This window comes from Mastigoproctus giganteus, chromosome 9, assembly GCF_048544385.1.
Source record: "Mastigoproctus giganteus isolate SK-2022 chromosome 9, ASM4854438v1, whole genome shotgun sequence".
Taxonomy (NCBI): Eukaryota; Metazoa; Arthropoda; class Arachnida; order Uropygi; family Thelyphonidae; genus Mastigoproctus; species Mastigoproctus giganteus.
This window is the reverse complement of record NC_143583.1, coordinates 4,492,705-4,519,361: the sequence shown is the minus strand read 5'-3', so window position 1 is coordinate 4,519,361 and position 26,657 is coordinate 4,492,705. Positions and strand designations below refer to the sequence as shown.

General features: G+C 39.3%; 1 protein-coding gene across 1 annotated transcript in view; it reads left to right on the top strand.

The window, feature by feature from the left end:
• Nucleotides 1-4,087: 4,087 nt before the first annotated feature.
• Nucleotides 4,088-26,657, top strand: part of Hmbs (porphobilinogen deaminase-like protein l(3)02640) — a 152,003-nt gene continuing 129,433 nt past the window's right edge. The window contains exons 1-2 of the mRNA XM_090381014.1: nt 4,088-4,256; nt 20,538-20,617. Of these exons, the coding sequence (XP_090237140.1) occupies nt 4,238-4,256; nt 20,538-20,617 (99 nt within the window). The 5' untranslated portion in view covers nt 4,088-4,237. The remainder of the gene's footprint in view (nt 4,257-20,537; nt 20,618-26,657) is intronic.

The window sequence follows — 26,657 nt, the reverse complement described above, 5'->3', positions numbered from 1 at the left end:
GCATTAAGGGTAAGTTGCTACAATGGATAAATGGATGGTGGAGTGGGAGACGACAAAGTGTGGTTATGAATGGATACATTGATTACCACAGGCGCTGTACAGGTGCTGCAATTTGAAGAACTTCTTACGAAGTTCTGCAAATTGCAGTGCCTGTACAGTAGGCACCTGCAAGGTGAACTGATTGAGGTGTATAAGGCTTTGAATGAGTTGAGCAAGTTGAATGCTGATGACATTCTTCCTATTGCTCCGATTAAGAACCTGGGGGGGGGGGCGCAGTATCGAAGAATGACAGTTGTAGAAGAAATGTGCGGAAATTTGCCCTTAACCAGTGGGTAGTTGATTGGTGGAACAGACTTTCACCTTTTGTTTTGGAAGTTGACAGCCAAAATAAATTTAACGCTGAGCTGGACAGGCATTTGGAACAAGTGGAGAGATGAATTGGGAGGGTTTTTTTTTTTTTTTGTCTAATGCATCGTATGCCTCTACTAATACTAAAGCTAAATTCAAAGTACTGCATATGGGTAGCAGTAACCCCAGAATAATGTACCAACTGTGTGGTGTTACTCTCAGTTTAGCGTAGAATGAAAGAAACCGTGGCTTAATTGTTCCGTCAATATGAAGCTTTCTGAACAGTGCCGACAGGCTGCCAGAGTAGGTCATTTTGCATTAGCATTAGCATTAGCATTAGTAGAGGCATTTGATGCAAGAAAGCAAGCTTATGCAGAATCAGCCAAAAAAAAAAAAAAAAAAGTAACATAAATAAATAAAAATAACCACTTCCACTTCACCCCTCTGTTCGTTCGAAATACCTGTCCAGCTGAGCCTTAAACTTATTTAGGCTATCAACTTCCACGACAAGGGATGGAAGTCTGTTCCACCCACCAACCACCCGCTGGCTAAAGGCAAATTTCCGCACATCTATCCTACATCTGTCTTTCTTCAGTTTGAATTTATGCCCTCTCAGGTGCTTTTGGTCTTGAAATGATATACAGAAATTTTTCGAAGAGGGATAAGGACGTGATTATCCCCTTGTATAAAGCAATGGTCAAGGAACACCCTGAATACTGTGTACTGGTCTGAGAATCTCATTTTAAGAAGGATGTAGATTTGGTAGAACGAGTACAGTGCAATAATGTTGTTGAAAGGAAGAAAGTGTGCTCTTATGAAGGAAGGCTTAATTTCTGCAAATTGCAGCTTCTGGGGACTAGGTACCTGCGAAGCAATCTGTTTGAGTTGTATAAGTCCTTGAATGGATTGAGAAGGCTTAGTGCTGAAGGAATTCTTCCTCTTGCTCAGATTACAAACCTGAGGGGGTATAGTTTCAAACTGAGGAAATGCAATTTTTGAATAGATGTGCGGAAGTTTGTCTTTAGCCAGCGAGTAGTTGATTGGTGGAACAAACTTCCATCTGTTGTTCTGTAAGTTGATAACTTAAATAAATTCAAGACAGAACTAGACAGATATTTGAAATTAATGTATCAGTGAAATGGGACGTGCCTCTACTAATGCTAATGGTAATGCTGTGAGGATGTTGATGATCACTGTGCTACGCCCGTAGTCAATCAACTTCCCACATCTCACCCATGCAGAAAGAAGTATTACAATTAGATGCAAACGCACTAAAGCACTTTATAGAATTTAAGGTGTTTTAAGGTATTTGCCGCATTGCACATGCTGTTATTCAAAATAATATTGACCCGATTTGATACTGAAAAAATTTTGCATTTTTTTACCAGTGTGTGTATACTATTTCTCCTGAGAGTAAAGCAGCACAAGCCATATATTTTCTCCCCACGAGGTTCTTTAATTCCCAACATCTTAATCTCCAATTTGCTGGTATAACAAGATATTGCAGTATCTCAAGCGTATGAATGAATCTCATGTGTATTTGCAGCTGCTATTAACCTAGAAGTCTGTGTATCCCTAGATGATAACAGTTTATTGACCAAGCTAATACTGCCTTAGCATTAACATTAGTAAAGGCACATGATGCAAGCTTATAGAATAGAAAAAAAAAATCTTCTAAGTTCACCCATCCACTGGCTCCCAATGTTTGTCCAGTTCTGCCTTCAATCTATTTAAGCTGTCAACTTCTATAACGACAGATGGAAGTTTGTTCCAGCCTTCAACCACACGCTGGCTAAATGGAAACTTCTGCACATCTATCCTACAACTGTCTTTCCTCAATTTGAATTTATATCCTCTCAACCTTATAGTACCATTGGGTGCTTATTTGGTGCTTCGTTGTAATCCCTTCAGGCGCATTAACTGTGCTTTACAAACCTTGGTGTAAGCCCATCAGAATGTTTTATTTGAGCTTAATACATACAAAAATGCTTCCCAATTAGCGACCAAATAGCCTACATTGTAACTTCCCGATTCATAGGATTACTACTGTTGCAGTTCCCTCTCGACATAATGTATGCCAAATGCTTTAACTTTTTGATAATATTTTACATTTTTTTCATTATATTTTGCCTTTTTTCACTATATTTCTTGGCTTAAGCATGATTTGAATCTAAGCTCAATTGAAAAATATCACACTAAAGTAGGAGTTATGAGTATAATAGCACGACTGCAGTAACTAGACTATGGCTGCTTTGCTTTTCAAGTTAAGTTTAGTATTACTATGGAATGCAAATACATTACGAAATCTCGTTTGCATTGTTATAATTTTATAGTTTGTATACTTTGTAAAAACATCCCTGATGTGTTAATTAGAAGTGCTATATCCATACTAAAAAGTGGTGGTAGAATTCCTTTACAGACCAACCTGAACAGTTTGGGCTTAACCCATCGAGGGTTATGAGCTGGATATCATCATTATGCTTTCTTGCATCACAAATGCCACAACTACTACTACTACTACTACTACTACTACTACTACTATTCTTAATGAATGAAGAATCACTGCTGATAATCCGATGAAGAGTATTGCTGTCTCTTGTTGCCGCTCTAACATGCTGCTATAGAAAACAGTCATCCAATAAACCGACAAAAAGATCATGCTAGTGTGGGAGCAGGGCTGTTCGTAGGGTATGTGGCGCCCGGGTGCCAATTGAAATTTGGCACCCAATATGCCAATTGAAATTTGGCACCACCGTTTAAAATTTTCTTGATATGTGTATGTGAGTTTCAGGATTTTAGGAGCCCCTTGAACATTGACGCTCATGTGCATTGCACCCAATGCACACTCAGGACGGCCCGCTCCTGTGTATGAGTAACCAACAGTCCGCCATTTCCATTCAATATCAGGAAAGTTAAATTCCTCAATTATAAGATATTCTGATTTACTGGCTTATGTTCTGATTTATGTTCAGTTAGTGACAAATACTGTGTCCCACGGTGATATACCCATTTTCATCGAAAATGGGTATATCACCGTGGGGCACAGTATTTGTCACTAATCTGTATTATCGAAACCAGTATTCACCGAAACTGATGAATACTATATAACCAGTGTTCATCGAAACTGTTGTCCTGTAATATCTTGGAATTTGAAATGTTTACGGATTCGCCTTTTTGCTGAGGCTATGCAAATTAAAATATATATATATATTGCCAACTTTGGAAGAATTGAAGATAATGGTATTTGTCTTCAACTTGAACTTAAGTCCAATCTTTAGTTATCGGAAACTGAACCTATTATTGCATCAAAGATTTCTAATCGAAATTTAACGGGGTATAGTGCATTATTTATATTTGATTTCTTGCTTTTACCCTGAAACTGTATTAAAATTAAGTTTTTAATTTTTTTCTCCAGATTACAGCATGAGAACGGAAGTTGTGCATAAGACAGTAATATAATTATATTTTAATTTAAGACAACGTTATTATTTTATTTGCTATCAATAGATTCTGTGATTTATACTAAACATTATTAGCGATTTGCCACGAATTAAAATTTTTATTTAATTTTCTGTGAATGTTATTGTCAGAGCGCATTGGCTTCCTTTTAAAAGCCTGCTCATTCTTGATACTGATATGTTGTATTTGGGTTTATGGAGTAATTTCGATGTTTTCTTGTGATTCACACCTTTTTTTTTCTCCATATTCCCCTTCACTCAAAGTAATTTATCAGAGATAATCTGATGTGCTTGAAATGTTAATTTTAAAGAAATCGATAGACGTTATAAGTGATGTTTAGATAGTTTGATTTAAATGCCGGATATTTTAATCACACAGCAGTTTGGTGGATTCGCTTCTTATTGTTGTGGTAACGTGTTGCTGTAGTTGTATGTCTGAGGCAAAACCAGGTAAGTTTGTTTTGTACGAATGCAATTACAGCATTCACGCTCAGTAAGTTTGTCATTATTATTATTTTTTTCTCTTGAGGAATATACGGTGTTATGTGCAATTTGATATACAGAAACGAATCTGATTTTCATTAACTTTTAACTTTCCTGTTTGCTTTTTTTTTTTTTTTTTTTGTATATGAGTTAAAAAAATATATAGCGAACGGTAAGTTTCACATTTAGCCGCATTGCTTCTTTGCGGGTAAAATGAAATGCTAATACACTGTGTGCGTGTTCCTGCACTTACACTTTGAATGACGGGATGGGTGGAGGGGATTAATAGCTTTTTGATGTCAAATTAATGAGTACTGTACTTGGAATATACTAGAATACAAGACCAGATCATAAATTGAGGTTTGTTCGGTCATACCTATGAAATTTAATGTTAAAACTTATTTATGCTATATTATATTATTTAATTTAGATAAGAATTATTATTAATGTACAAATTATGTTTTCGATTATTTAATGATATTGATGAGGGCAGGTAGGCTGAATGTCTATGTTTGCAGATGATGAAAGCTTGGCAGCTTGTTGATGACAGTAAACAGTGTATGCTGCTGCAACAAGATAGAGAAAAATTAGGCAGTAGGCTGAGGAATGGCAGCTGAAGTTTAACATTGACAAATACAAGGTACCACACGTCAGCAGTAATCTCAGAATAACCTGCCAACTGTGTGGTACCACATTGAAGGTAGTTGAGAATGAAGAATACCTGAGGGTAACTACACAGTCAGACACAAAGTTCTCTGAGCAGTGCAGAAGGGAGGGTTGCTTGGAGAGCTCACAGGATTTTGTCAATGTACAGGAATTTTGCTAGAGAGAGAGAGATGAGCAGATTGTATAAGACATAGGTTAGGCCAGCATTTCCAGGAGCAGGAATGCTCTTTGAGTACACTGGAGTTCATTAGCATTAGTAGAGGCATTTGATGCAACAAAGCAAGCTTATGCAGCATCAGCCAAAAACAAAAAAACCCACTTCCACTTCACCCCTCTGTTCATTCAAAATACCTGTCCAGCTGAGCCTTAAACTTATTTAGGCTATCAACCTCCACCACAAGGGATGGAAGTCTGTTCCACCAACCAACCACCCGCTGGCTAAAGGCAAATTTCCGCACATCTATCCTACATCTGTCTTTCCTCAATTTGAATTTATGCCCTCTCAGGTGATTTTTCTGAGCTAGAGGAAGAATCCCATCAGCATTGAGCACGCTTAAACCATTCAAGGCTTTATACACCTCTATCAGATCACCTCGCTGGTGCCTAGTCTCCAGACACTGTAATTTGCAAAACTTAAGCATTTCTTCGTAAGAGCACCCCTTTGTTCATTCACTAATCTTGTTGCCCTTCTCTGTACTCGTTCCAGCAGCTCTACATCCTTTTTGAAATGAGGCCTCCAGACCTGTATACAGTACTCTAGGTGTGGCCTGACCATCGCCTTATACAATGGAATAATCACCTCCTTATCCCTGCTGGAAAAATTCCTGTATATCATTGACAATACTCCATGAGCTACTCTTGCAGCCCGTCTGCACTGCTCAGAGAACTTCATATCTGCCTGCACAACCACCCCCAAGTCCCTTTCATTCTCTACCACTGTCAGTGTAGTACCACAGAGTTGATACGTTGCTCTGGGGTTGCTGTTTCCCATGTGTAGTACTTTACATTTGTCAATGTTAAACTTCATTTGCCACCTCTCAGCCCATCTGCTCAACCTTTCCAGATCCTGTTGCAGCAGCATAGTGTCAGTAGTGTCCTTGACAACCCTGCCAACCTTTGTATCGTCTGCAAACTTGGACATTAAGCCCGATATACCATCATCAATATCATTTATAAATACAGAAAACAATAATGGACCCAACACTGAGCCCTGAGGGACTCCACTAATAACATCAGTCCACGATGAGCAGTGTCCATTGATTACCACTCTCTGTCTTCTCCCCCTCAACCACCCCTTTATCCATAGCAGCAATTTGCCTCCAATGTCACACTGCTCCAATTTGTGTAGCAGTCTTCCATGTGCAACAGTATCAAAAGCCTTTCTAAGATCCAAGTATATAATATCAAAGTTATTCCCTGCATCCAGTTCTTTTGTGACTGCATCATAGTATCCAATCAAGTTGGTCAGGCAAGACTTCCCCTTAACAAAACCATGCTGTGTCTGAGCTATAACTGAAGTCTTGTCTAAATGATCCTGCAGTGCTTCTTTAACCAGTGCCTCCATTAATTTTCCTGGAACAGAAGTTAAGCTCACAGGTCTATAATTACTTGTGTCAGCCTTTGATCCTCCTTTGTGAATTGGGGTCACATTTGCACATTTCCAGTGTATGGGTACCTCCCCTGAGTCCAAGGAAGCTCTCATAATTATGGCTAAGGGTTTGCTTACTTCCTTTGCTGCCTCCTTTAATATAACTGGATAGATCCCATCCACCCTGGGTGCCTTTCTTGTGTTTATCTTCAACAGTTTCTCCTCCACTTTACTCCCAGTTATTTCAAGATTCTGTAGCTTACTGCTAGAGTTGAATACACCTCTGGCATTCCCCTCGCTGAATAACTCCTCATGTGTGAATGTCGATGCAAAATATTCATTTAGTTTGTTAGCTACCTGAGCAGGATCATCAACACTTGACCCATCAATATCAAGTGGACCAATCTGATTCATCCCCTTCCTTCTAGAGTTTACATAAGTAAAGAACTCTTTGCTGTTTTTCTTTGCATCCCTTGCCAAGGATTTCTCGTAATCTGCCTTCGCCTGCCTAACCTCCTTTGTAACTTGGTTGCATATCAACTTGTATCTATCATAGGCTTCTGTGTCATGTGTTAATTTGTATGTATCCCATGCATTTTTCTTCTCTGCCATATGCCTCATTAGTTCATCTGACATCCATTTTGGCCTAAACCTTGAACAATATTTCTTAGTTGGTATGTAAAGCCTAGTAGCTTCCAAGATATTTGATTGGATACTATGATGTAGTCACAAAAGAACTGGATGCAGGGAATAACTTTGATATTATATATTTGGATCTTAGAAAGGCTTTTGATACTGTTGCACATGGAAGACTGCTGCACAAATTGGAGCAGTGTGGCGTTGGAGGCAAATTGCTGCTATGGATAAGGGGATGGTTGAGTGGCAGAAGACAGAGAGTGGTAATCAATGGACACTGCTCAACGTGGACTAATGTTATTAGTGGAGTTCCTCAGGGTTCAGTGTTGGGTCCGTTGTTGTTTTCGGTGTTTATGAATGATATTGATGATGGGATATCAAGTTTAATGTCCAAGTTTGCAGATGATACAAAGGTTGGCAGGGTTGTTAAGGACACTACTGACGCTATGCTGCTGCAACAGGATCTGGAAAGGTTGAACAGATGGGCTGAGAGGTGGCAAATGAAGTTTAACATTGACAAATGTAAAGTACTACATATGCGAAACAGTAACCCCAGAGCAACGTATCAACTCTGCGGTACTACACTGACAGTGGTGGAGAATGAAAAGGACCTGGGGGTAATTGTGCAGGCAGATATGAAGTTCTCTGAGCAGTGCAGACGAGTTGCAAGAGTAGCTCATGGTGTCTTGTCAATGATATACAGGAACTTTTCTAGCACGGATAAGGAGGTGATCATTTCCTTGTATAAGGCAATGGTTAGGCCACATCTTGAGTACTGTATACAGGTCTGGAGGACTCATTTCAAGAAGGATGTAGAGCTGCTGGAACGGTCTAGCAGTTTTCCGAACCACCTAACACTGCCTCGATAGCATCAGCAAACATTCTTGCATCCTTTCTATTTAAGTGTATCCCATTGGCTGAGTGGTGGCAAATGAAGTTTAACATTGAAAAATTTGAAGTACTACATGTGGGAAGCAGTAATACCAGAGTAACGTATCAACTCCGTGGTACCACACTGACAGTGGTAGAGAATGAAAAGGACCTGGGGTTAATTTGGCAGGCAGATATAAAGTTTTCTGAGCAGTGCAGGCGGTCTGCAAGAGTAGGTCATGGTGTCTTGTCAACGATATACAGGAATTTTTCTAGCAGGGATAAGGAGGTGATTATCTCCTTGTATAAGGCAATGGTCAGCGCACATCTTGGAGTACTGTATACAGGTCTGGAGGCCTTTTTAGGAAGAATATAGAGTTTCTTGAACGAGTACAGAGAAGGGCAACAAGGTTGGTGAAAGAGACAAGGGTGAACTTATGAAGAAAGGCTTAAGTTTTCCAAATTACAGTGTCTGGAGACTAGACACCTATGATGTGATCAGATCGAGATGTATAAGGCCTTGAATGGTTGAGCATGCTCAATGCTGACAGGATGTTTCCACTTGCTCAGATTAAGAAACTGAGGGGGTATAGATTCAAATTGAAGGAAGACAGTTAGCATTAGCAAAGGCACATGATGAAAGAAAGCAAGCTTATATAGCATCAGCCAAAAAAAAAAGAGAAAAAAAAAAACCCCTTATTTTACTCATCTGCTCGCTACAAATGTTTTTCAAGTTCTGCCTTGAATCTATTTAAGCTATAACTTCTACAATGACAGATGAAAGTTTGTTCCAGCAATCAACCACCCGCTGGCTAAAGGCAAACTTCTGCACATCTGTTCTGCAACAGTCTTTCCTTAATTTGAATTTATGCCCTCTCAGGAGATTATTCTGAGCAAGAGGAAGAATCTCATCCGTATTGAGCCTGCTGAATCCATTCATGGCTTTATATACCTCAATCAGATCACCTCACAGGTGCTTGGTCTCCAGACACTGTAATTTGCAAAAGTTAAGCTTTTTCTTCGTAAGAGCAACCCTTTATTCAATTCACTAGTCTTGTTGATCTTCTCTGTACTTGCTCCAACAGCTCTACATCTTTTTTAAAATGAGGCCTCCAGAATTGTATACAGTACTCAAGGTGTGGCCTGAGCCTTATACAAGGGGATAATCACTGCCTTATCCTTACTAGAAAAATTCCTGTATATCATTATAAGACAACATGAGCTACTCTTGCAGACCATCTGCACTGTTCAGAAAACCTCATATCTGACTGCACAATTACCCACAGGTCCTTTTCATTCTCTACCACTGTCAGTGTGGTACCACAGAGTTGATACGTTACTCTGGTATTACTGCTTCACATCTGTAGCACTTTACATTTGTCAATGTTTAACTTCATTTGCCACCTCTCAGCCTATGTGCTTAACCTTTCTAGATCCTGTTGCACCAGTGTACTCTCGTTAGTGTCATTAATAACTCTGCCAACCTTCATATCGTTTGCAAACTTGAACATTAAGACTGATATACCATCATCAATATCATTTTATGAATACAGAAAACAACAATGGACTCAACACTGAACCTTGAGGTGCCTCCGTAGCCAGGTGGGAAGGAGCAGCAGTGCGTAGCACACGCTTCTTGATTAGACCGGGGTTCGAGCCCGTAACCACCAAATACGGCGGATGCGGAAAAGTCAGGGAATGACCACTGCATATTCCCTTAGCAATATGGCCTTAGTTGCTAATGCTCCTAAAAACCAAATAACTTACTAACTGAACCTTGAGGGACTCCACTAATAACATTAGTCTATGAAGAGCAGGGTCCATTGAGTACCACTCTGTCGTCTCCCACTCAACCATCCCTTTATCCATAACAGCAATTTGCCTACAGTGCCACACTGTTCCAATTTGTGCAGCAGTCTTCGATGTGCAACTGTATCAAAGGCTTTTCTAAGATCCAAATATATGATATCAAAGGTATTCTTTACCTTCAGTTCCTTTGTGATTACATCATAGTATCCAATTAAATTAGTCAGAGAAGACTTCCCCTTAACAAACCGATGTTGTGTCCAAACTATAACTGAAGTCTTGTCAAGATGATCCTGCAGTGCTTCTTTAACCAATTCCTCCATTAATTTCCCTGGAACAGAAGTTAAACTAACAGGTCTGTAATTACCCGTCTCCCTTTGATCCTCCATTGTGGATTGATGTCACATTTGCATCTCTCCAGTTCATGCATACCTCCCCTGAGTCCAGTGAAGTTCTTATAATTATGTCTAAGGGTTTGCTTACATCCTTTGCCGCCTCCTTCAATATAACTGGATAGATTCCATCCACCTCAGGCGCCTTTCTTGTGTTTATCTTCAACAATTTCTCTTCCACTTTACTCTCAGTAATTACAAGATTATATAGGTTACTGCCCGAGTTGAATATGCCTCTGGCAGTCCCCTTCCTGAATAACTGCTCATGTGTGAATGCGATGCAAAATATTCAATTAATTTGTTAAATGCCTGAGCAGGATCATCAACAGTTGAACCATCGATATCAGGTGGACAAATCTGATTCATCCCCTTCCTTCTAGAGTTTACGTAACTAAAGATCTCTTTGCTGTTTTTCTTTGCATCCTATGCCAATGATTTCTCATAATCTGCCTTCGGCTGCCTAAGTTCCTTTGTAACTTGGTTACAAACCAGTTTATATCTATCATAGGCTTCTATGTCGCCTGTTAATTTGTATGTATCCCATGCATTTTTCTTCTCTGTCACATGTCTAATTAGTTCATCTGACATCCATTTAAGCCTAAATCTTGAACAATATTTCTTTGTTGGTAAGAAAAGCCTAGTAGCTTCCAAGATTAATTCTTTGAATTCTTTCCATTTTGAATTTGGTGTTGGTTACATCATCAGTTGGTTCCACTGTATAGAATTTAAATACTATCTCAGACCACCTTTACAAAAGCAAAAACCCTTTCCTTTACGCTTGATGGTAGTTACCTCTTTGAGTAAATCCCACTTCAGCACACTGTGATCACTGCCACCTAGTGGTTCCTTTATCTGCAGATTCTTGATCTGTGAAGAATCACTACTCATAATCAGATCACGAGTATTACTCCCTCTAGTTGCCTCCCGAACATGCTGCTGTAGAAAACAATCATCCATAAAAGCCTTCCTAGTGTGTCAGTGACCAACCCACAAATTGCAGTCAATATCCGGGAAATTAAAATCCCCTCATTATAAGACACTCTAATTTACTGGCCCACTCTATTTCTCTTCACAATTGCTCATTATGCTCATCAGATTCATTAGGCCTATAACACACCTATTCATGTTTTCTTTCTCAGTGCTTATGTCACACCAAACAGACTCAACATTGCATTGTCCACCCACATAAATTGGATGCACTACCTTAGATTTTGATGTGTTTCTTAACTAACAGCATAAACCCCTCCTCCCTTCTTGTCCTGTCTATCCTTTCTTTACACATTGTACTCCCCAAATTCCTGTTCTGCACTACTGATGTCTGTGCAGTATCATGTCTCTGATATCCCAGCAACATCTGCCTTTGATGTGTTGACTAGCACTTTTAAGGTCATTGCATTTATTAAAGGAAGTCTGTTCTAGTTGATTGCTGGAACATACTTCTATCTGTGGTTGTGGAAGTTGATATCTGAAATAAATTTAAGGCTGAACTAGACCAACATTTGGAGTAGCTGGATGGGTGAAATGGGAAGGTGTGTTTTTTTTTTTTTTGACTAATGTTGTATAAGCTTGCTTTCTTGCATCATATGCCTCAACTAATGCATAGTACTATTACAAGTGAATATGCCAATGGTTTCAATGCTAAATTGGTGGCGTATTTTATCTATAGGCAGTAATTCCCTAAATAGCCATTTCGGAATTTGCACAATTTTAAAAATATATAGCATTTTAATTTGTTTTGGAATTGTTTGTTTATAGTAAAACACAGTTGTTAAAAGCATTATTTTCAGTAGGAGTTCCTTCATCAAAAGGCTTTTTTCTGATGTGGTTTTTTCTTTATCATGTGTTTTTTTTTTTTTTTTTTTTTTTTCTTTTGTAGTTGGCGCATCGGCTTTTGTGACCATAATGCACCTCCCAAGGTTTTTGCAGTACTTTGATGCAAGCCCGAGGCGGGATTCGAACCCGCGACCTTTGGGTTGCCAGGCAGGCACTTTACCCGTGTGGCTAGCCCGGTCGGCACTCTTTATCATGTAAGGAAGTGCATATTTACTGTAATGTTTGGTATGCTTTTTAGCAAACATGTCTGATTTGAAGACATGTTTTGGTATCTATTTTACATTAAAAAAAAGTGGCACACTTTATCTAACAACTTATGGTAGAATTAAATAGAATTATCTAAAACTTAAGGTTGTTAGATAATTCTATGAGCACAGCATGAATAGTATTGTATTGTAAAAAGATGCAAGGAATCAAGCTTATACAGCATCAGTCAAAAAAAAAAAAAAAAAAAATCATCTTTCTATACCCTCTAAAATTTTACCTTATGCCTGATGGTCTTAACTTGGCTACTTATTGATAGTCAGTTTGTGAAATCATCTTATTGTTATTGTATTACTCTTGAAACATAAGTGCTGATAATCGTTATCAATTTTCCTTTGTTACACACTGTTTTGCCTGCTAAGTTTATTCTTAGCAGATATGTACCTATCACTTTAAGTTGGTACAGTAGAATTATGTGATTCTTAACCAATATTAGATAATAGTACAGTATTCTGAATTTTTTTATTTGCATTATTTAAGTATTCAGTATTAGGTATATTTTGATATTTTAAATTGTTTTATAATGTAATAGTATTGAAGGCAAGTGATGAAAGTGAAGCATCAGCCAAAAAAAAAAATCATCTTTCTCTACCCTCTAATATTTTACCTAATGCCTGATAGTCTTAACTTGGCTACTTATTGATAGTCAGTTTGTGAAATCATCTTACTGTTATTGTATTACTCTTGAAACATAAGTGCTGATAATCATTATCAATGTTTCCTTTGTTGTAAACTGTTTTGCCTACTAAGTTTATTCATAGCAGATATGTACTAAGTTTTTATTCTTAGCAGATATGTACCTATCACTTTAATTTGGTACAATAGAATTATGTGATTTTTTAACCTAGATAGTAGTACAGTATTCTGAATCTTGTTTTTATTTGCATTATATATTTGCAGAAAATAGTGTGAATTTCAAAATATTCTGAATTTGTCTATAATAAAGTTAGCATTAGCAGAGGCATTTGATGCAAGAAAGCAAGCTTATGCAGCATCAGCCAAAAAAAAAAAAAAAAAAAAAAAAAAACCCACTTCACCCCTCTGTTCGTTCAAAATACCTGTCCAGCTGAGCCTTAAACTTATTTAGGCTATCAACCACCACAAGGGATGGAAGTCTGTTCCACCAACCACCCACTGGCTAAATGCAAATTTCCGCACGTCTATCCTACATCTGTCTTTCCTCAATTTGAATTTATGCCCTCTCAGGTGATTTTTCTGAGCTAGAGGAAGAATCCCATCAGCATTGAGCATGCTTAAACCATTCAAGGCTTTATACACCTCTATCAGATCACCTCGCTGGTGCCTAGTCTCCAGACACTGTAATTTGCAAAACTTAAGCCTTTCTTCGTAAGAGCACCCCTTTGTTCCATTCACTAGTCTTGTTGCCCTTCTCTGTACTCGTTCCAGCAGCTCTACATCCTTCTTGAAATGAGTCTTCCAGACCTGTATACAGTACTCCAAGATGTGGCCTAACCATTGCCTTATACAAGGGAATAATCACCTCCTTATCCCTGCTAGAAAAATTCCTGTAAATCGTTGACAAGACACCATGACCTACTCTTGCAGACCGCCTGCACTGCTCAGAAAACTTTATATCTGCCTGCCAAATTAACCCCAGGTCCTTTTCATTCTCTACCACTGTCAGTGTGGAACCACGGAGTTGATACGTTACTCTGGTATTACTGCTTCCCACATGTAGTACTTCAAATTTTTCAATGTTAAACTTCATTTGCCACCTCTCAGCCCATCTGTTTCCAGATCCTGTTGCAGCAGCATAGCGTCAGTAGTGTCCTTAACAACCCTACCAACCTTTGTATCATCTGCAAACTTGGTTAAACTTGATATACCATCATCAATATCATTCATAAACACCGAAAACAACAACGGACCCAACACTGAACCCTGAGGAACTCCACTAATAACATTAGTCCACGTTGAGCAGTGTCCATTGATTACCACTCTGTCTTCTGCCACACAACCATCCCCTTATCCATAGCAGCAATTTGCCTCCAATGCCACACTGCTCCAATTTGTGCAGCAGTCTTCCATGTGCAACAGTATCAAAAGCCTTTCTAAGATCCAAATATATAATATCAAAGTTATTCCTTGCATCCAGTTCTTTTGTGACTACATCATAGTATCCAATCAAATTGGTCAGGCAAGACCTGCCCTTAACAAAACCATGCTGCGTCTGAGCTATAACTGAATTCTTGTCTAGATGATCCTGCAGTGCTTCTTTAACCAGTGCCTCCATTAATTTTCCTGGAACAGAAGTTAAACTAACAGGTCTATAATTACTTGTGTCAGCCTTTGATCCTCCTTTGTGAATTGGGGTTACATTTGCACCTCTCCAGTCAAGGGGTACCTCCCATGAGTCCAAAGAAGCTCTCATAATTATGGCTAGGGCTTTGCTTACTTCCTTTGCTGCCTCCTTTAATATAACTGGATAGATCCCATCCACCCCAGGTGCCTTTTTTATGATTATCCTCAACAATCTCTCCTCCACTTTCCTCTCAGTTATTACAAAATCATCTAGCTCACTGCCAATGTCTACTTTACCTACGTCATTCTCCTTCCTGAATAACTCCTCATGCATGAATGTAGATGCAAAATACTCGTTTAGATTGTTAGCCACCTGAGCAGGATCCTCAACTGTTGAACCATCAATATCCAGTGGACCAATCTGATTTATCCCTTTCCTTCTTGAGTTTAAATAGGTAAAGAACTCTTTTCTGTTTTTCTTTGCATCCTTTGCCAAAGTTTTTTTGTAGTCTGCCTTTGCCTGCCTAATCTCCTTTGTGACTTGGTTACAGACCAACTTATATCTATCATAGGCTTCCATGTTGCCCATTAATTTGTATGTATTCCATGCATTTTTCTTCTCTGCCACATGTCTCATTAGTTCATCTGACAACCATTTAGGCCTAAATCTTGAACAATATTTCTTAGTTGGTATGTAAAGCTTGGTAGCTTCCAAGATTAGTTCCTTGAATACTTCCCATTTTGAGTTTGCTGTTGGTAACATCATCAGTTGGTCCCACTGTATAGAATTTTAAATTCTGTCTCAGACCATCATAGTAGTCGCCTTTACAAAAATAAAAACCCTTCCCTTTACCTCTGATGGTAGTTACCTCCTTGAGTAAATCCCACTTCAACACACTGTGATCACTGCCACCTAGTGGTTCATTTATCTGCAGATTCTTAATGCATGAAGAATCACTACTGATAATCAGATCAAGAGTATTGCTCCCTCTTGTTGCCTCACGAACATTCTGATGTAGAAAACAATCATCCAATAAATCCAAAAACCCTGGCTTGTGTGCGAGTGACCAACCCACAAATTCCAGTCAATATCTGGGAAATTAAAATCCCCCATTATAAGACTCTCTGATTTACTGGCCCACTCCATTTCCCTGTACAATATCTTATTATACCCATCAGAGTCATTAGGCCTATAGCACACTCCTACTCTCAATTTTGATTTCCCTATGCTTATGTCACACCAAACTGACTCGACACTGCACTGTCCATCGATGTCGACTGGCTTCACTTCCTTGGATTTTGTGTTTCTTTACTAATAGCATAACCCCTCCTCCCCTACTGTCCTGTCTATCCTTTCTATACACATTGTATTCCCCAAATTCCAGTTCCGCATTCCTTATATCTGTGTGACACCACCTCTCTGATATCCCAACAATATCTGCCTTTGATGTTTTGAGCAATACCTCAAATTTATTTACCAAACTCCTAGCATTGGTGTACACGCATGTATGCATGCACCTGTTTCTATTCTGAGCTACCCTAACACAACCCATGTGTTTACTTGCACCGCAATGACTTCCAGCAGTCTCTGAAATATCCTGTGTGTTGTTTTTCAGGCTTCTGCTCATTTCAATAGAAGCAGTGCAAGAATCACTTCCACCTCTGCCAGTGGCTACTGTTAATCTATTAGTCCTTGTATCCCCCCCAACTAGCAGTTTTCCGACCCACCTAACACTGCCTCGACAGCATCAGCAAAAATTCTTGCACCCTTTCTATTTAAGTGTATCCCATCCCTGTAGAAGCAGTCTCTCCTGTTAACAAGTACAGACCAGGCTGAAAAAAATTCTACCCCTTGAGCCTTGCACAATCTCTCCAGGGCCGAATTGATCGACAAAGCTCTCATCATATACTCCCTCCTGTCGTGTCTGGGCAGTATTGTCTGGACACTTTCAAATTCAACCCTAATTCACGGCTTTTTTTCAACAGGGACCTGTACTTGCTAAGTAATTCCACCGGTCTCCTACTCTTAATATCATTAGTGCCAACGTGTACAACTATATCACCTTTTGTTCCCTTAAAAGATGATATTCGCTCTACAACATCATCAACTTTTGCCCCTGGCAGACATACCCTGGTCCTGTTCCACCTATCTTTTTTACAAAGCATGTTCCCCGTTTCCCTGACAATAGTCACCAACAACTACTAGTTCCTTCGGGACCAGCGCATTCTGCCTTTGGGGTTGCCTCTGTGTCACGTGATGCCCAAGTGCAAGCTCTGGCGTTGATGTGGGCAGCTGAGAGCTTGATGGGCCCCTCAATTTAGTTTCTTCGAGGGCATCCACCCTGCCCTTCAAGCTCTCATATAGGCCCACAAGAACGCTGTACATCTTGTATACGCTGTATACTTGCATGTACACCAATGCTAGAAGTATAGTAAATAAACTTGAATTTGAAATGTTGATCAAGACATCAAAGGCAGATATTGTTGCGGTATCAGACACATGGGGTCACACAGATTTAAGCAGTGCAGAATTTGAATTTTGGGAGTACAATGTATATAGACAGGGTGGGAAGGAAAGAGGGGTTATGCTATTAGTTAAACATAAAATCCAAAGATTTGCATCTAGTTGATATGAGTGGAAAGTGCAATGTTGAGTCACTTTGGAGTGACATAAGCACTGGGAATGGGAAAATGAGAGTAGGAGTGTGTTATTGGCATAATGACTGAGTACAAAGAACAGTTGTGCAGACAAATAGTGGGCCAGTAAATTAGAATGTCTTGTGAAGGGGAATTTTAACTTTCCAGATATTGACCGAAACTTGTGATTGGTCACTCGCACGCTAGCAAGACCTTTTGTGGATTTATTGGAGGATTGTTTTCTACAGCAACATGTTCGAGCGGCAACCAGAGGTAGTAATACTCCTGATCTGATTATCAGCAGTGATTATTCGTGCATTAAGAATTCACGGATAAAGGAACCGTTAGGTAACAATCATCACAGTGTACTGATGTGAGATTTACTTAAAGATGTAACTACTATCAAGGGTAAAGGGAAGAGTTTCATCTTTACAAAAAGATGACTATAGTGGCTTCAGCCAGTTTTTAAATTCTGTACAGTGGGATCAACTGATGATGTTTAAAATAGTGAATTCCAAATGGGAAGCCTTCAAGGAATTAATTTTGGAAGCTACTAGGCTTTTCATACCAATTAAAAAATACTGTTCAAGATTTAGACTTAAATGGGTGTCAGATGAACTAATGAGGCTCATGGCAGAGAAGAAAAATGTGTGGGATGCCTATAAATTATCAGGTGACACAGAAGCCTATGGCAGATATAAGCTAGTCTGTAATCAAGTCATAAAGGAGGTTAGGCAAGCGAAGCTGATTACGAGAAATCCTTGGCAAAGGATGCAAAGAAAAACAAAGGCTTTTTGCTTTTTCACTTATGTAAACTCTAGAATGAATGGGATGAATCAGATTGGTTCACTTGATGTTGGTGGTTTGACTGTTGATGATTCTGCTCAGACAACTGACAAACTGAATGAGTATATTGCCTCTACATTCACACATGAGGAATTCTGTAAGGAAGCAGAGGACAAGAAGTTTGCTAAACAATAACAGGGACCCAAATGATTTTGTAATAACGGAGAGAAAAGTGGAGGAGAAATTGTTGAATTTAACTATAAAAAAAAAAGCACCTTGGATAGATGGACTCTATCCAGTTATATTAAAGGAGACAGCGAGGTAAGTTAGCAAACCATTAGCCATAATTATGAGAGCATCCTTAGATTCAGGGGAGGTCATTATGGACTGGAGATGTGCAAATGTATCCACAATTCACGAAGGGGGTTCAAGTAAAGTAAAAGAAAAAAAAAAAGTAAACTGCAGCCATTATCAACCCACTGCAGGATGGAAGCCTCCTCATCAATTCATGTTGAGGGAAATGGACCATAATCTGCCATGCGGGTCCAGTGCGGGTTGACAGATTGACCATATTTAGCAGTCAGGGGCTTGAATCCCGCTCTACTCAAGGAGCTTGTGCTACTACACTCCCGCTCCCGACCACTTGGCTACGGAGGGTGACACAAATAATAATAGACCTGTTAGTTTAACTTCGTAGCCGAGTGGTCAGGAGTGGGAGTGCAATAGTACACGCTCTTTCAGTAGACTGGGGTTGAAGCCCCTGACTGCTGAATGCGGTCGATATGCCAACTTGCACTGGACCAGCGTGGCAGATTATGTTCCATTTCATGGCAGATTATGGAAATTTGCCTTTAGCCAGCGGGTGGTTAATTGCTGGAACAAACTTCCATCTGTCGTTGTGGAAGTTGATAGGTTGAATAAATTTAAGGAGGAACTGGACAGGCATTTGGAGGGAATGATGTGTTTTTTTTTTTTTTTGGCTGATGCTGCATAAGCTCATACACTTGCTTTCTTGCATCACATGCCACTACTACTATTTCCCTCAGCATGAAATGTTGAGGAGGCTTCCATCCTGCAGTGGGTTGATAATGGCTGCACTTTACCTTTTTTTTTTTTTAGTTTAACTTCTATTCTGTGTAAAATAATGGGGTCACTGGTTAAAGAAGTGATGCAGGATCACCTAGACAAGACTGCAGTAATAGTTCAGGTACAGCATGGGTTTAAGGGGAAGTCTTGTCTGATCAATTTGATTGGATACTACGATGTGGTCACAAAGGAATACAAATATAATTTTGATATCATACACTTTGATTTCAGGAAAGCTATTGATACTGTTGCACATGGAAGACTGCTTTACAAATTGTAGCAGTATGGCATTGACAAGTTGCTGCAATGGCTAAAGGGATGGTTGATTGGGAGACAGCAGAAAGTGGTAATAAATAGACACTGCTCTATGTGGACTAATGTTATTAGTGGAGTCCTCCAGGGATTGATGCTAGTCCCATTGTTGTTTTCTATATTTATCAGTGATATTGATGAAGTATATCAAGTGTAATGTCCAAATTTGCAGATGATACAAAGGTTGGCAGAGTTGTTAATGACAGTAAAGATAGTATGCTACTGCAACAGGATATAGAAAAGTTGAGCCAGATGGGCTGAGAAGTGGCAACTGAAGTTTAACATTGACAAATGCAAAGTACTGCACATGGGTAGCAGTAACCCTAGCGAAATCTACCAACTATGTGGTGTTTTTTTTTTTTTTTATTTGGTAGTTGTTGGCGCATCGGCTTTTGTGGCCATAGTATCATGAATTGAATTGATCTTTCTGCCCATAATGATGTTGAAATTTTTTGAAATTTCTCATGTCGTTTCGTTTAGTTGTAATATTTTTTTTTTTATCAGTATCTTAATGTTTTCTTGGTGAAGATTAATTCTTCAACAAATCATCTGTTTAAATATCATTTTTATGTAATATATAAAAAAAAAAGTGAAAATGGCAGTCAAACTAAGCATGAATACACATAGTTATATTTCCAAGTTTGAAATTTTTGTGAAAATGATATCAAATTTTTAATTTTAAGGAACATGCTGAATATTGAACTGAAGTTGTTACTTAAATCTCATTGGTATTAACATTCATTTAAACTCATTCTCCATAAATTTTTCAATGTAGGTTAAACGCAACACTATGAATTTTAAAGAAAAAAAAATGAAAAAACTTTAATGTGAACAAAGAAGCAGTGAAGGGTTTTTTTAGAATTTTTTTCTACTGTAGGTTTAATTCATATTCATAATTTTAATTGTTTTCCAGCAAAGTCAATGATAATCCATGCATATTTTAAGTCTGTCTGTTTTTCTGTAATAATTATAACTGAGAAATCCATGTTTATTCATGGTTACTGTAATTGTTGATTTTGTTTCTTTCCTGATATGGACTTGCTTTTACTTATGGATACCCTGCTACTTTCTTTCATTTAAATTAATTTCATATTTTCTTTCTATTTCAAGAAATGAATCATATCGTAGGATCATCAGTGAATAGTGCTGAAAATCGAACTGTAATTAAAGTAGGTTCTAGGAAAAGCCAGGTAATTTATTAGTGTGAATAACTTAATTAGAAAATATTTTAATTATGTTTGCAAACTAGTTATTTTATGAATATCAGTCAGAATGTAATCCAGATATGTTACATCCAGGGGTATATAGATCAAAATGTTATTACAAATAAGTACGCTTGGATTATCAGCCTTCCATTAACTATTTTCTTACCTGTGGTACACTTCCTATTACATTTTTAGCCTTAGCTGATATAAACTGTCATTCTTCAAATGCTTGACTGACACACCACATCTGTTTTCCTTTTTATTTGATTCCATGATTTCATGAATCCAAAATTGAATAACATTCATTTTTGGATTGAATATTTGTTTAAGTTGTTCTTTAAGTAGCGTGGTGCACAGAGAAATTAAATATAACATGAGGAGGATGCCAAGATGGATGAGTATAATGCTAGCCAGTCGAACAGAGGAGAAAAAAATGGCCTAGTAAGTTGGAGAAAGATGAAAAGTACTGAAGCTGGCAACAGCTAAAGTTGATGTATAATAGCATTAGTAGAGGCATACAATGCAAGAAAGCAAGCTTATGCAGCATCAGCCAACCCCCCCCCTCCCATTAGTTTCAAATGCCTGTCCACCTCAGCCTTAAATTTATTTAGGCTATCAACTTCCACAACAAAAGATGGAAATCTGTTTCACCAATCAACTACCCACTGGTTAAAGGCAAATTTCCGCATATCTGTTCTACAATTGATTATGCTGCTGACGAGGCTACTAGTGACGGTGGTGTTCAAAGCCGCTAAGTGGATTTTTCTTATTTATTGATTTGAAATTATTGTTTTTCTAAAACTTTTGATTTAAATTTAGTAGTATAACATTATTTTGTGATTTTTTGATTAATTTGGTGTATTTATTCTTTACTCGGCCTTGTAAAAGTATCGGTAAGGGTTTCCACGTGTTCGTAACTACCGCTACCGTTAGTAACTTTCCCGCCATTGTGATACCGTACTAGATATACAGTAGGTTATATACCGTACTAGATAGCATTAGTTGAACTTCGTTAGCAGTTAAATTGTACGTTTAAATAAATACATATAACGACTTAGATTACAAACGTAATATAATTAATAACTTAATAAATTAATAGAATCATGACTCAGACCAGAGCAGCAAAGCAAAAGGCTCAAGCTAATGGAAGTGCTGTGGCTCAGAGCAGAACTGAGGGGGGCAGTTGTCCTCTGACTCACAGCCTTATAAAATGCACTGTTTGCTTGATGTTTGCAGAGCAATCGGGTACGGGACATGATACTGCCAAGGGGGATGTCTTTGTGTGTGCGCGATGCAAGGAGTGTATCGATATCAGGCAAAAACTCGGCGTTCTTGTGGGCCTATATGAGAGCTTGAAGGACAAGGTGGATGCCCTCGAAGAAACTAAATTGAGGGGCCCATCAAGCTGTCAGCTGCCCACATCAACGCCAGAGCTTGCACTTGGGCATCGCGTGACACAGACAACCCCTAAGGCAGAATGCGCTGGTCCCGAAGGAACTAGTAGTTGTTGGTGACTCTATTGTCAGGGAAACGGGGAACATGCTTTGTAAAAAAGATAGGTGGAACAGGACCAGGGTATGTCTGCCAGGGGCAAAGGTTGATGACGTTGTAGAGCGAATATCATCTTTTAAGGGCACAAAAGGTGATATAGTTGTACATGTTAGCACTAATAATATTAAGAGTAGGAGACCGGCAGAATTACTTAACAAGTACAGGTCACTGTTGAACAAAAGCCGAGAATTAGGGTTGAATTTGAAAGTGTCTGCAATTCTGCCCAGACACGATAGGAGGGAGTATATGATGAGAGCCTTGTCGATCAATTCGGCCCTGGAAAGATTGTGCAAGGCTCAAGGGGTAGAATTTTTTTCAGCCTGGTCTGTACTTGTTAACAGGAGAGATTGCTTCTACAGGGATGGGATACACTTAAATAGAAAGGGTGCAAGAATATTTGCTGATGCTATCGAGGCAGTGTTAGGTGGGTCGGAAAACTGCTAGCTTGGGGGGAGACAAAGACCAATAGATTGACAGTAGCCACTGGCAGAGGTGAAAGAGATTCTTGCACTGCTTCTATTAGAATGAGCAGAAGCCTGAAAAACAAGATGCATGGTATTTCAGAGACTGCTGGGAGCCATTGCGGTACAAGTAAACACATGGGTTGTGTTAGGGTAGCTAAGAATAGAAACAGGTGCAGGTATACTTGCGTGTACACCAATGCTAGGAGTTTAGTAAATAAATTTGATGAATTTGAGGTATTGCTCAAAACATCGAAGGCAGATATTGTTGGGATATCAGAGATGTGGTGTCACACAGATATAAGGGATGCAGAACTGGAATTTGGGGAGTACAACGTCTACAGTAAGGATAGACAGGATAGGAATCGAGGAGGGGTTATGCTATTAGTTAAGAAACACATAAAAACCAAGGAAGTGAAGCCAGTCGACATCGCTGGACAGTGCAGTGTGGAGTCAGTTTGGTGTGACATAAACATTGAGAGTAGGAGTGTGCTATAGGCCTAATGACTCTGATGAGTATAATAAGGAACTGTACAGGGAAATAGAGTGGGCCAGTAAATCAGAGTGTCTTATAATGGGAGATTTTAATTTCCCAGATATTGACTGGAATTTGGGGGCTGGTTACTCACACACTAGCAGGGCTTTTGTGGATTTATTGGATGATTGTTTTCTACATCAGCATGTTCGGGAGGCAACTAGAGGGAGTAATACTCTTGATTTGATTATCAGCAGTGATTCTTCATGCATTAAGAATCTGCAGATAAATGAACCAATAGGTGGCAGTGATCACAGTGTGCTGAAGTGGGATTTACTCAAAGAGGTAACTACCATTAGGGGTAAAGGGAAGGGTTATTGCTTCCGTAAAGGCGACTACGATGGACTGAGACAGTATTTAAATTCTATACAGTGGGAGCAACTGATGATGTTACCAACAGCAAATTCAAAACGGGAAGCATTCAAAGAACTTATCTTGGAAGCTACTAGGCTTTACATACCAACTAAGAAATATTGTTCAAGGTTTAGGCCTAAATGGATGTCAGATGAACTAATGAGACATATGGCAGAGAAGAAAAATGCATGGGATACATATAAATTAACATGTGACACAGAAGCCTATGATATAAGTTGATCTGTAACCAAGTTACAAATTAGGTTAAGCAGGCGAAGGCAGATTACGAGAAATCCTTGGCAAGGGATGCAAAGAAAAACAGCAAAGAGTTCTTTACTTATGTAAACTCTAGAAGGAAGGGGATGAATCAGATTGGTCCACTTGATATTGATGGGTCAAGTGTTGATGATCCTGCTCAGGTAGCCAACAAACTAAATGAATATTTTGCATCGACATTCACACATGAGGAGTTATTCAGCGAGGGGAATGCCAGAGGTGTATTCAACTCTAGCAGTAAGCTACAGAATCTTGAAATAACTGGGAGTAAAGTGGAGGAGAAACTGTTGAAGATAAACACAAGAAAGGCACCTGGGGTGGATGGGATCTATCCAGTTATATTAAAGGAGGCAGCAAAGGAAGTAAGCAAACCCTTAGCCATAATTATGAGAGCTTCCTTGGACTCAGGGGAGGTACCCATACACTGGAAATGTGCAAATGTGACCCCAATTCACAAAGGAGGATCAAAGGCTGACACAAGTAATTATAGACCTGTGAGCTTAACTTCTGTTCCAGGAAAATTAATGGAGGCACTGGTTAAAGAAGCACTGCAGGATCATTTAGACAAGACTTCAGTTATAGCTCAGACACAGCATGGTTTTGTTAAGGGGAAGTCTTGCCTGACCAACTTGATTGGATACTATGATGCAGTCACAAAAGAACTGGATGCAGGGAATAACTTTGATATTATATACTTGGATCTTAGAAAGGCTTTTGATACTGTTGCACATGGAAGACTGCTACACAAATTGGAGCAGTGTGACATTGGAGGCAAATTGCTGCTATGGATAAAGGAGTGGTTGAGGGGGAGAAGACAGAGAGTGGTAATCAATGGACACTGCTCATCGTGGACTGATATTAGTGGAGTCCCTCAGGGCTCAGTGTTGGGTCCATTATTGTTTTCTGTATTTATAAATGATATTGATGATGGTATATCTGGCTTAACGTCCAAGTTTGCAGACGATACAAAGGTTGGCAGGGTTGTCAAGGACACTACGGACACTATGCTGCTGCTGCAACAGGATCTAGAAAGGTTGAGCAGATGGGCTGAGAGGTGGCAAATGAAGTTTAACATTGACAAATGTGAAGTACTACACATGGGAAACAGCAACCCCAGAGCAACGTATCAACTCTGTGGTACTACACTGACAGTGGTAGAGAATGAAAGGGACTTAGGGGTGGTTGTGCAGGCAGATATGAAGTTCTCTGAGCAGTGCAGACGGGCTGCAAGAGTAGCTCATGGAGTATTGTCAATGATATACAGGAATTTTTCCCGCAGGGATAAGGAGGTGATTATTCCATTGTATAAAGCGATGGTCAGGCCACACCTAGAGTACTGTATACAGGTCTGCAGGCCTCATTTCAAGAAGGATGTAGAGCTGCTGGAACGAGTACAGAGAAGGGCAACAAGATTAGTGAATGGAACAAAGGGGTGCTCTTACGAAGAAAGGCTTAAGTTTTGCAAATTACAGTGTCTGGAGACTAGGCCCCAGCGAGGTGATCTGATAGAGGTGTATAAAGCCTTGAATGGTTTAAGCATGCTCAATGCTGATGGGATTCTTCCTCTAGCTCAGAAAAATCACCTGAGAGGGCATAAATTCAAATTGAGGAAAGACAGATGTGGGATAGACATGTGGAAATTTGCCTTTAGCCAGCGGGTGGTTGGTTGGTGGAACAGACTTCCATCCCTTGTGGTGGAGGTTGATAGCCTAAATAAGTTTAAGGCTCAGCTGGATAGGTATTTTGAACGAACAGAGGGGTGAAGTGGAAGTGGGTTTTTTTTTTTTTTTTTTGGCTGATGCTGCATAAGCTTGCTTTCTTGCATCAAATGCCTCTACTAATGCTAATGCTAATACAACTGTCTGTGCTCAAATTCAATCTGTACCCCCTCAGGTTCTTAATCTGAGCTGGTATAGATGCAATTCTTGTTCTTAATCTTAATAAGAGGAAGAATCCCATCAGCATTCAGCTTGCTCAACCCATTCAAGGCCTTATACACCTCAATCAGATTACCTCACAGATGCCTACTCTCTAGACTTTGTAATTTGCAGAACTTAAGCCTTTCTTGGTAAGAGCACCCCTTTGTTCCCCTCACCAATCTTGTTGCCATTCTTTGTACTCATTCTAGCAACTCTACATCCTTCCTAAAATGAGGCCTCCAGAACTGTACACAATACTCTAGATGTGGCCTGACCTTTGCCTTGTGTAACGGAATAATCACCTCTCTCTGTCCCTGCTAGCAAAATTCCTATGTATCATTGACAAGATTCCATGACCTGCCCTGGCAGCCTGTCTACATTGCTCAGCAAATTTCATAGTTGACTGCACAATTACCCCCAAGTCTTTTTTTTTTTTTTTTTTCACTTTCCACTTCCCTGAGTGAAGTACCACACAGTTGGTATGTTTCTCTTGGGTTATTGCTACCCATATGCAGTACTTTGCATTTGTCAGTGTTAAACTTCACTTGCTACTTTTCAGCCCATTTGTCCAACTTATCCAGATCCAGTTGGAGTAGCATACTCTCTTTACTGTTGTTAGCAACCCTGCCAACCTTTGTATCATCCTCAAACTTGGACGTTAAACCTGATATGCCTTCATCAATATCATCGCGAATTTTGGGAGGTGCATTATGGCCACAGAAGCCGATGCGCCAAGAACTACCAAAAAAAAAAAAAGTATAAGGCCTTGAATGGGTTGAGCATGCTGAATTCTGATGGGATTCTTCCACTTGTTCAGATTACGAACCTAAGGATGCATAAATTGAAATTGAGGAAGATAGATGTAGAATAGATCTACGGAAATTTGCCTTTAGCCAGCGGGTGGTTAATTGCTGGAAGAAACTTCCGTC